This window comes from Cebus imitator, unplaced genomic scaffold (assembly GCF_001604975.1).
Source record: "Cebus imitator isolate Cc_AM_T3 unplaced genomic scaffold, Cebus_imitator-1.0 Scaffold19, whole genome shotgun sequence".
Taxonomy (NCBI): Eukaryota; Metazoa; Chordata; class Mammalia; order Primates; family Cebidae; genus Cebus; species Cebus imitator.
Window position 1 is genome coordinate 9,698,964 of NW_016107334.1, and position 12,072 is coordinate 9,711,035.

Sequence of the window (12,072 nt, forward strand, 5' to 3'; positions counted from 1 at the left end):
TTTTTTTTTTCTTGGTCTTTCTCGTTCATGCTGCTGCTTTTCTTCGAATAGCAGATGATGCCTGGTTGTCCACTCATATTTGAGCATGAGGAACAGAAAGGTCCACCGAAGGAGATCTGTAATCGAAGCTGCGCACTGCCGCGTGATAGGTTTCCTTTCGTAACTAGCATGAGGGAAATGGACCTCTAACCCCAACACAGAAGGTTGGGCACCATCCTCGGCACAGAGGCCTCCCTGCCTGCTCTGGGTTTCTTCGAACAGTTCATTGTGTGACCCTGAAAAGGGGCTCCCTAAGAGACAGTCGTCAAGCTCTGAGGGTGGGGTCGGGCACCATCAGCCTGTCAATGTACCCTCGGACTTATCTCTTTTTTTAATTGTACTTTAGGTTTTGGGGTACATGTGCAGATCATGCAGGATTATTACATAGGTACATACATGGCAAGGTGGTTTACTGCCTCCATCCCCTTGTCACCTATATCTGGCATTTCTCCCCATATCCCTCCCCAACCTCCCTACCCTCCACTGTCCCTCTCCTAGACCCTCTGCAACAGATCCCCATGTGTGATGCTCCCTTCCCTGTGTCCATGTGTTCTCATTGTTCAACACCCACCTATAGGTGAGAACCCAAATGCACATCAATGATAGACTGGACAAAGAAAATGTGGTACATCGACACCATGGAATACTATGCAGCCATAAAAAAGGATGAGTTCGTGTTCTCTGTAGGCGCATGGATGAATCTGTACTTATCTCTTTTTTAACCTGTTCTTCCCTTCCGACCCTCCATTCTCAAGACCACAACTCTCAGGTTGGACTGTCTTTTTGGTTGTGACTCTCCACTGCTTCCAGGCTCTGGCCTCTGCTGCTTTGTTCCTGCATGACACTTCCATCCACTTCTGTCCTCCAGAAAGAGGCGGAATTTTTCACCTGGAGGCCCCTGATTCCCTTCACTGTCAAAGTTTATGCTGGTTTAGTCGAGTCCTGGATGGAAGAGGCAGGAACATGTGGCTTGGTCTGCTGGCTTCGACCAGAAGTTGCCAAGGGAGGTTCATCAGAATAAAAGGGGTGCAGGGAATGACTTTTGGGTTTCAGGCGCTGGCTATCCGTAAAGGTTTGGTCCCTACAGTACGCATATTAGAGATGCCAGTTGCAGGGTCATGGTTGGGGGAAGGGCAGGATGCAAGGATGCGAGGAGCGTTGTGAAGACACAGACCCAGGCGTAAGTGCCCGGAATGCTTTCCTGCAGGCTTGTGACCTCTGCTTTACCTGAGGGTCTTCTGACACCAGGGCCTCTTCGAATTCTCCTGAACTTCCCCAGTAATTCTACCTGCCTCATATGTGACCTCTGGACATGAAACAGGAGGCCAATAAATTCTTGGCAATGAAAGTGGTCCACTGAAATGGGCTCTACATTCCAGAACCATGGAAATCCTAAGAACATTTAATCCATCCATCCAGCCACTCGTTTTACCATTTTATTTATTTATTTTTTTTGAGACAGAGCCTCTCTCTGTTGCCCAGGCTGCAGTGCAATGGCATGATCCCGGCTCACTGCAACCTCCACTGCCTGGGTTCAAGCAATTCTCCTGCTTCAGCCTCCTTAGGAGCTGGAATTATGGGCACCTGCCACCACGTCTGGCTAATTTTTGTAGTTGAATAGAGATGGAGTTTCACCATATTGGCCAGGCTGGTCTTGAACTCCTGACCTCAGGTGATCTGCCCACCTCAGCCTCCTAAGGTGCTGAGATTACAGGCGTGAGCCACCGCGCCTGGTCCCGTCTTTCAATCTGCGATTAAAGTCTTTTCTCTGGGCCAGCGTATGGGGCAGCACAGATGAATCAGACACAATCCCTCCACTGAAGAGGGTCACAGGCCCTGAAGGTGTTCTGGCTTAGTATTCATACAGCCCAGGATTTGTATACAAATTATGATACCAAGGAAGTAGAACCTGAACTGGAGAATGTTGGCTACAAGTATGCACAGACCAGTGAGGCACGCATAGCTGGGTCTCAGGTACATTTGGGTCCGTCCACCATCCAACCGGCAAAGCTGTGTGTCAGTTGCACTCACTCATTGTATGTCAGCAGCTCCTCGTGCACTTGTGCATCAGAGACTTATTACCCCGGTTTCTTCCCTTCTGGAGGCCAACACTAGGAATCATTAATGACGGACTCTTGATTTATAGGGGCTTGCTGAAAAATATACAATGTTTGTGTTTCTTCCCCCAACTCCCTCCCAATTTTATGAGTGCTGTTAAGTTTAATTTCAGCATGTTAAGTAATTTGTGACTCACTGAAATGAAACTTAATTCAGTCCTCATAAAAACAGAATAAAATGGTATTTCCATGTTTCATGTTATGGTTTGAATCAGCCTGCTATTTGGAGCGTAGTGCAATCTACTCAAAATGCCATTTCAAAGCCTCTCATCCCCTACCAACTAGTTACTATGTTCCTTGACGTTTCCCAGAATGCTGTCTGTTACCCCAAAATAGCACAATTTATAGCTGAAGGGGAAGAGAGGGAAAAGCTAGGAGGCAAACCGCAGTGATATTTCTGTAAGTGCTGTCTTGCACAAAATGTGGGTGATTTGTTATGTTTAATCCATTATAATTAGATAAACATTATCAACGAATAGATACAGATTCTCCACTCATTAGGCCCCTGAGATTTTCAAATTACAATTACTATTATTTTCCTTAACCATTTTTCCTTGCTTTACGCATTCACAAGTGTCACAGGAATCCAGAATGTTCCATCTTGGCAATTACTGCCACAAGGCATAAATACTATATTTGAATTGACTTTGTGATCTTATTTAAGAACGCTCAATTTTTATGATAAAAGTTCATTCACTACAACTGATAATTTGGAGTTTTGTGAGCATCGATTTTAAGAGTGGGCTGAGGTTAATCTTTACAGTATCTGTCTGAGAAAGTAAGGGGGGATGGAGGCAGCAAACCACACTGCCATGTATGCACCTATGCAACAATCCTGCATGATCTGCACATGTACCCCAGAACCTAAAGCACAATAAAAAAACAGAAAAATGAAAAAGAAAAAGAAAGAAAAAAAGAGAAGGTACTGTTAGATCAATAGATGATGGCTTTTTAACTTCCTTCAGAAATCGAGTTGGTTCTCAAAGTTTTAACCTGTAGAGGTGCATGCAGGCAGGTGCTGTTGCCACCTGCCAGGATGGTAGCTCTTTTGTAAAGACTGGTGGACTGCCTGGAGGCAGCAGGTTACCAGAGTGCATCCCCTGGGAGATGGTGTTTTCAGAATCGGCAGGCAGGGTCTCTGTACTGGCAGGGCGAGGAGCAAGAGACCACCACCAAGAATTGTGAAAGGTGCCTCCATCTGCACCTCCGAGCACCATGAAAGGTGCCTCCATCTGCACCTCCGAGCACTGTTGAAGGTGCCTCTACCTGCATCTCCGAGCACCGTGAAAGGTGCCTCCGCCTGCACCTCCGAGCACCGTCAAAGGTACCTCCATCTGCACCTCCGAGCACCGTGAAAGGTGCCTCCATCTGCACCTCCGAGCACCGTGAAAGGTGCCTCTGCCTGCACCTCCGAGCACCGTGAAAGGTGCCTCCATCTCTACCTCTGTGCACCGTGAAAGGTGCCTCCACCTCCACCTCCGAGCACCGTGAAAGGTGCCTCCACCTGCATCTCCGAGCACCGTGAAAGGTGCCTCCGCCTGCACCTCTGAGCACCGTCAAAGGTACCTCCATCTGCACCGCCGAGCACCGTGAAAGGTGCCTCCATCTGCCCCTCCGAGCACCGTGAAAGGTGCCTCCATCTGCCCCTTGGAGCACCGTGAAAGGTGCCTCCATCTGCACCTCCATGCCCTGGTGACTCTGCCTCGTTAGTGTAAGGCACAGTGCAGGCGCCAATCCCTGCAATGATGGTGACAACGGTAGAGACACTGGAAACAGACTGGACCTGGTCCTGGGGATGGAGTAGCATCTGGGAACAGGAAGGCGTGCACCCCAACGCCATGCCCATCACATCTGCGATGGACTGCATGTTTGTGTCTTCTGGAGTTCATAAATTAAAACCTTTATATCAACGTGATAGCAATTGGGAGTGAAGCCTCTGGGAGGTGATTAGGTCAAGAGGGGGCAGCACTCGAATGTGTTGGTGCCTTTGTAAGAAGAGGCTAGGGAGCTAGCTAGCTCTTTTTTATTTTTTTTGAGATGGAATCTCACTCTGTCACCCAGGCTGGAGTGCAATGGCACAATCTCGGCTCATTGCAACCTCTGCCTCCCCAGGTTCAAAAGATTCTCTTGCTTCAGCCTCCCGAGTGGCTGGGACTACAGGCATGCACCATCACGGCCGGCTAATTTTTTTGGATTTTTAGTAGAGACGGAGTTTCACCATGTTGGCCAGGCTGGTCTTGAACTCCTGACCTCCAATGATCTGCCTGCCTCAGCCTCCCAAAGTGCAGCGATTCCAGGTGTGAGCCACCACTCCCAGCCTCAAGAAAATTATTTTTTCTTTTTTTTAGACACGGTCTCACTTTATCACCCAGGCTGGAGCGCAGTGGTACAATCTCAGTTCACTGCAGCCTCTGCCTCTCAGGCTCAATGATCCTCCCATCTCAGCCTCCGGAGCAGCTGGGACTATAGGCCCACACCACCACGCCCGGAAACTAGCTCTCTTTGTGCCATGTGAGGACACAGAACAGCAGCAGTTTACAGCATGAACGTGGGCTGAATACACTTATCCGTATTTGATAACATGGCCAGGCAGTGCCAAAGGAGCCTGGGTCTTGTCAAGCTTTTCCCTGAAAAATCCCGGTTTCAGACTGGTTTGGCCTTAGCAGGAAAACAAACATCTACAAGTACGCCGACCCCTGGATGTTGGATTTCCAGGCTCCAGAGCGTTGAGAAATCAATGTCTGTTGCTTCTAAGCCACCCAGTCTAGGGTACTCTGTTATAGCAGCCTCAATTGACTAAGACAACACCCAAGTGCAGAACGGGGTTGGGCTCAACGGTATTCTCATGACCACAGGCTTAGGCTATTCAAATGCCTTGAGCAGCAGCTTGTCTTTGATTCCACTGACTAAAGGTTTCACTGTCACAGTATGGAGAACACCCCCTAGCTGAAAAGGCTGTGATTAAAACTAAGGTCATGGATGCGGCCCAGTGGCACAGATGACTTAAACCAGAAATTCTGTCCAGCCAGTAACACAGACCCCACTGGCTAGAGAATTTCAAGATTCTTAGAAACGCCTCCCCATAGGAGAATCGCTTGAACCTGGGAGGCAGAGGTTGCAGTGAGCCGAGATCACATCACTGCACTCCAGCCTGGGCAACAAGGGCAAAACTCCATCTCAAAAAAAGGAAATGCCTCTCTGTTGGCAAGAACGCAACAGAAGATGCCGGCAGAGGCTGGGGGTGGCTTGGCTGGTGCTGCTCTAAAGGGTGTAAGAGCTCTGAACTTCGGAGGAATATTAAGTCTCTGGGCAGAATGGTCCGTGGAAGTGTGTAATTTAGGAAGGACACCAGCCCCGCACTTGGCTGGTTAGTTTACCAAGAAACATCAGCAATGCCTCATTTCAGTAACAATGATAAGGGCTTTGTTCAGCCTGCCCGAGGGGCAGGGCCTTGCACATTCTTTGCTGCAAGGAAGCAGCCTGGAGGGGCCCGTTCAACCACTCATCACTGCCCTCCTCCCAGGAGGCTGCTGTGCCAAGACTCTTGGGCACCAGGCGCCCATCACCCACGCTTATCCACATTTGATAGTATCTGATAACACAGCCAGGCAGTGCCAAAGGAGTCTGGGTCTTGTCAAGCTTTTCCCTGAAAAATCGCAGTTTCAGACCGGCTTGGCCTTAGCAGGAAACAAACATCTATTGGGGTGAAACGGTTTGCCGCAGCTGTCACCCTGGAAGTTGTCTTTGCATCTTTCCGCCTTGCTACTTGTTCTACTTTTCACACACCCTAAAATACTGATGCCCATGCCCTCCGCTAGGCACTGAGCAAGCAGACCGCATAAGCTGTCCACGTGGGTAAAGGGACCTGATGCCCGAAGCTGGCATGTGACTCAGCCACAGTTTGTGAGGACAACCCACGGTGATCCTGACACTGATCTGCCTGCTCCAGATTGCAGGAGCTGCCGCTGTCACTAGCTCTCGGTGGGCTCCCCTGGGGAGGACACAGCGGAGAGAACGTGGTGCAGGATGACGGGAACAGGTGTGTGTGGCTGGGGGCAGAGGGCTCCTTGGGTGCTTTGGTCTGCATGTTTGTGTCTCGCCAAATCCATATGAATCATCACCAGCCAAGGTGATGGTGTTAGGAGGTGCGACCTTTTGGGACATGATTGGGTCATGAGGTCAGAACCCTTATCAACAGGATCAGGGCCCCATGAGAGACTCACAAGAGGGCTCACCAGCCCCTTCCACCATGAGAGGACAGAGCAAGGAATGCTGCCTATGATCGACGACCCCTCACCAGATCCCAAACCTGCCTGTGCCTCAATGCCTCAGTGTTGGACTTCCCAGCGTCCAGAACTGTGAGTAATAAATGTCTGTGGTGTATCGTTACAGGTGCCCAAGCCAAGATGCTGGGGCTCTCTCACAATGCGCCCAGCTTGAGCCGAGTCGTCAGGGAATATGGTACCTGCGGCATGAGTGAGGGCCATGCCCCTCTAGGCACAGAAAACACACAGCTTCTTGACACCCACCACCCATCCCAGCTGCTGCACCACCTCAGGACGTGCTTGTTCTGAGGGACAGACAGGGAGCACGGGGTCACCTCTGCTACCCTAGGCCAGGAGCCCCACCTGGGGAAGGCAAAAGCTACAGATGGCCCTCAGCTCGGACGCGGTTAATGCGAGTTGAGGGTAAGCTTCCTTCCCCCTTCCCACCCGCCCCGAGACAGAGTCTTGCTCTGTTGCCCTGGCTGGAGGGCAGTCACATGATCTTGGCTCACTGCAACCTCCGCCTCCCTGGTTCAAGCAATTTTCCTGCCTCAGCCTCCCAAGTAGCTGGCATTACAAGTATGAGCCACTACACTGGCTAATATATTTTTGTATTTGTAGTAGAGATGCGATTTCACCATGTTGGCTAGGCTGGTCTTAAACTCCTGACCTCATGATCCACCCGCCTTGGCCTCCCAAAATGCTGGGATTACAGCCATGAGACGCCGCACCTGGCTTCTCTTTTCTTAAATGTCTGACTTTTATCATTGTTCTAACCAGTGGTCGCTCAGCCCTCGATGCCTTTGGGACTATATGGCAGCAGATGGGTGCTCCCTGACAGGCGGGCGTGTCTATCTGCCTGGCTCCACCTGCACAGGAACTGGCTCTGTTCCGCCGTCTCTTTTGCACTAGACGGAGCCTAGCCTGTGCAGATATCCTCCAGGCGCCTCTTAGTTCCCTGCCTGCCTTCGCTTTGGTCATGATATCTAAAGCAGTTTTCAAAGTCTTAGAATATGCTGCACTTGTTTTTTCAGCCACCTCCACTCCTGCTGGCCTGCCGCTCAGTCACTGCTGAGCTAGGGGTGGTGCACCAGCCAACACTGGCTGCAGGAGGCGGCAGCGATGGGGGCCTTCTACGAAAATCCACTCCCCCTGGCCTCCCAAGGCCTCTGCTCTACCCACCCTCCCCATCTGCAGAGAGACAGTCTCCCCTCCAAAGCCCCACCAAGGACCGAAGGAGAAGTACGTCACCTGGCACTTGCCGTGCACGCAAAGGTCAGTCTCGTAGGGTCCGCAGGGTGTGCCGTCCAGGACCCTGTCAGCCACCAGCAGTGGGGACTCCTTCCCGAGGGGCGAACAGTAGAGTTCGCACGGCTTATCTGAGGAGGGAAAGGTTGGGAGATGTTGACGTGGGAAGGTATGGGTGGGCCACGCAGGGCGCAGGTACAGGTGGACAGTGGGAAATGCTGGGGGAGAGGTCAGCACGGATAAACAGGAGTGCTCGAGCTCAGGTGCATGCTCCAGCTCCTCTGAACACAAGGCACAGCAAGTGGAAAAAGACCCACAGACTCAGGGGAACGATGGTGGTGGTCGGAGCACTGCGGGGCTGTCTTTTCTCATCTCTTTATCCTTTGCAATGATGCATTTCCTTTTCCTTAAGGCATCAAATATATCTGGCTGAACAAAGGAATAGTTGTGTGCTAATAGTTGATGAATAGACATCAGGGTGAGCCGGAGCCACTCTTAGAGAAAGGAGGGGGAGGGGAAGGTGAATGAGAATGCCTCCGAGCTGGGGGAGCAGCCCCAAGGGTCTCCATGACAGTGGCTTTGCTAACAGCTTTAGAGCTCCCCTAGCTGCTGGGTGACAGTTGCAGAGCTGTGCTATGGGGCATGAAGATCGCAGCGGAAACTGGGTGGGAGTGAGGTACAAAGAGGACATGTGGGCTGCCAGAACAACTTGTAAGAGCCACACGTGCACCCAGGCAGGGTGGAAACCACGTGACCTCCCAGAACATGCCCAGCTCTCATGCCTGTGCCCGAGATGTGCTCTTCGCTTGGAAATCCCTCACGGCACCTTGTCTTTGACCGCCCTGGAAGCTTCCACCCCGGAGCTCCTCCCTCACGCCAGCTTTGACGTGGGGTAGCACTGGCATCTTCGCTCAGTTCTTCCAGTTAGTTGTGGGGGAAAACATCTGCCCGAGAGTAGCCTGGAGAGCTTAGGCTTCCCGGGTTGGCGGAGTAATGACGCCTCAACACTACCACTCACCAAGCAGGGACTGAGCCCCGCCCTCACACAAGGCACTCTGAGGGCACTGCAAGGGAAAGACAGACACCTGATGTTTGCTTCTGAGGGCCGCAGTGGGCTCATGGCCAAGTGCACAGCAAACACAGGATGAGGCCACATGCGACAGGTCTGATGGGAGCTGTCAGAGGGCTGGGTGCAGCCTGGAAGGAATGAGTCATTTCCCGTGGCAGCAGGCTAGGGGCAGCTGTCCTTCCATTTGCAGGGAAGGACCTCAGGAGGTGGCTGTTGGAAGGAGAACTCTGGAAGATGGAGACGTACACTGAGATTAGCTCGAGAGGACTTGCTTGACAGGGTTCCAGAGGTCCCCTCTGGGCCCTGAGGTTCCCCAAGCATCTTGGGGGGCTGGTAGAAGAGATACAGCAACACAGCCCCCAGCATGGAGTCTACTCCACACACTGGACTGCCTCTACTGTTTCATTGAAAGCAAGGGTCCCATGGCCAAAGCAGTTTGAAATTGTGGATTTTAATTGCCTTTAGACTGAAATGCTGACTCTGTACTGGGAGAAACTGAGCATTGAGGTGATGTGTTCAACTGCAGTCATAGTAAGGATGATGAAATCATCAGCGATATTTACTACCTACGGTGTGCCATGCAGCACGCTAAGTAGTGTCTATTCATTTCAGGTGGGTGCTGTCATCATTCCATTATACAGACGTGCACACGGGGCTCACAGAAGGTGCTCGACAGTTGGCAGGGCACACCCCAGCCTCTTGGCTGCAACATGGTTCTTTCTCCATCATTCCAGTTTCTTCTCTAAACTGACAATTCCTAGGACCAAAATTATCAAGGGCAAAGTGGCATTGCCAAGAATAAACCACCACTTTCATGCATGTTTCTGGCCTCCAAGTGTATCCTCTGATCTGAACAGAAGTGGAAATGAGACTTGGGTAGAAAAGCAGAGGCTGTTTTGAGGCAAGTTAGAAAGGCCAGACTTGGAAAGGATGAAGGCTGTTTATCTGGACTCTTTGGGGTGGGCAGAGAAATGGGGACTCTGCAAAGCAGAGGCCAACCTCAGCTGGAGGGATGCTGGCCATAACCCTCGCAGGAATGCATGCTCAGCTCTACCTGCATGCAACCGCTCACCTGCAGACACTGCCCTTCACAGCTTGGACGGCCAGGGACACTCAGGCTCCAGAACAGGGTCTAGAGGTGGGGCCTCCCTTCCCTGTTCAGCCAAAACTCTCCATGTGTCCATCTCCTCTTTGAGGCCTCTGCTTGGAATTCAGGGCACCCACATCACTAGCAAACTGTAAGGCATGATCTCCAAAGGGACTGAGGGTAAGCTTTATAAAATGTGAGGAGCAGGCTCAGAAGGCCTCAAAGTTCTCCATTTCCCTCCAGGCTGCCTCAGGTGAAAAATTAACTACCAGAACAAGTTCCCTGATAAATAATAGGAAGGGGAGGGATTCGGCTTTGGACATAGCGTCAACACTCTTACATCCCCAGTAGCACAGGAAGAAATTGCATTTTTTTACAAGTTATACAACCAACCACACACTTGAAGGAAAGAAGCTTGGAGCATGCTGCCTGCATGCCTGGTGTGTGCCGAGATGCAATTCTGAGTGCCGCTGCAACTCTGAGTGCTGCTGCAATTCTGAGTGCCGCCACAATTCTGAGTGCTGCCGCAATTCTGAGTGCCGCTGCAACTCTGCGTGCTGCTGCAATTCTGAGTGCCACCACAATTCTGAGTGCCGCCGCAATTCTGAGTGACGCCGCAACTCTGAGTGCCGCCGCAATTCTGAGTGATGCTGCAACTCTGAGTGATGCTGCAATTCTGAGTGCCGCCGCAATTCTGAGTGCTGCCGCAATTCTGAGTGATGCTGCAACTCTGCGTGCTGCCGCAATTCTGAGTGCCGCCGCAATTCTGAGTGCTGCTGCAATTCTGAGTGACGCCGCAATTCTGAGTGACACCGCAACTCTGAGTGACGCTGCAATTCTGAGTGATGCTGCAATTCTGGGTGATGCTGCAAAGCCTGGGGCCACTCTGGCTTCTTGCTGGCCTGCCTGGCAGCAGGACTTCTGCTTGGCTGCAGAAGGTCACAGGCAGGGCAGGGAAGATGGGCTCAGATGCTTAGAAGCCACATGGTGACGTCTGCTTGCTGGTTTGGAACATTCCTCTGCAGTGAAGATGACACTCATGGCTCTCCACATTCTTGCTACTCTCTCTCTACCAGCAGTTAGGAGGTCTTCGTATGGTGGAAACACTGTTTTTGAGTTCATCACAGCACTCATCCAAGTTCTGCCTGATCCTCTGTCGGGGGACACATGCTGAGGAGGCTACGCAGACTCCTGTCCCCCAAAGCTGCCTGCCCGGCCTCATCAGTCCCCGGCAGCCAGGCCTCCGTGGATTTGACTAGCACTGAGCACCTATCCATAGCTGGCCCATTCCTCATCTCTTTCCTGCGAATGGAGTACTGAAATTCAGATGCAGAGAAGTCATGTCTGCTCATGGTTGATGAATCCCAAAGAAGGCTATACTCCCTTATATGTAATTTAAAAATCCAGAAAGCTCTGACAACTCTAAGTGTTCTCTTCCATTTGTGGCAAACACATTTGGCGGCAAAACCAGCCTGGATTGATGTGAGATCTTGGTAGTGTCCGTATCCCCCTTCGTGAGGTTACCTGGTGGGCAGACCCACATGTTTGAATATGGGGTGCTTTCCTGGAACCCACCAGGGATACAGATATTTGGTTGATTTGAACACATAAAATGCTCTGAGACCTGAACCGTATGTGGTCCCAAAGGATCTAGATGAGGCATGTGTATTTACGTAAGAGGTGCCGTGGGCTACCCTACCAGCTTGCACAAGGACAAGCTCTGAGAAAACTTGTGGGTGCAGGAGGGTGTGACTACCAAATGCAAGCAGCAGAGACCTCGGAGCTACGGTCCTGACATCTCTGGCTTTGTGACAGCTTCCCTCGTTCTCATTAAGCAGCCCCAGCTGGCTTGGCGGAGCTGGAGTCAGAGAGCCCTAACCATCATGCCCCTCACCCCCACAGAGGCTCAGACCTGGGTTCTGCTGTGCCAGGCGGGAGGAGCTGGGAATGCACAGCCATGGCCAGACGCAGCCTCTGCCAAGCTCTCTGACACTTTGGTGGGCCCACAGCCTGCTGGCCTGGGCAGACAGGGCTGAAATCTTGAAGGTTTCCACTTCAATGAGATTCCACAGGGAAAGCAGAAACAGGGTGGGTTTGGCAATGTGCCATCTCAATGGGTTTCTGTCTAGAGGCTTTTCCACTTAGAAATATTTTCTAAGGAGAGTCTTTGTCTTCTTTTGGAGGTGGGATGGATTTTGTGGTCCTGAATCCTCCCTTGGAAAATCTACCTCTGCAAGAATTCTTTTT

General features: G+C 51.4%; 1 protein-coding gene across 1 annotated transcript in view; it reads right to left on the bottom strand.

Annotated features, from left to right (window-relative positions):
* ADAMTS17 (ADAM metallopeptidase with thrombospondin type 1 motif 17) overlaps positions 1–12,072 on the bottom strand; it is a 331,102-nt gene that overhangs the window by 104,230 nt on the left and 214,800 nt on the right. Inside the window, exon 14 of the mRNA XM_017518719.2 lies at positions 7,673–7,800. Coding sequence (XP_017374208.1) covers positions 7,673–7,800 — 128 coding nt within the window. The remainder of the gene's footprint in view (positions 1–7,672; positions 7,801–12,072) is intronic.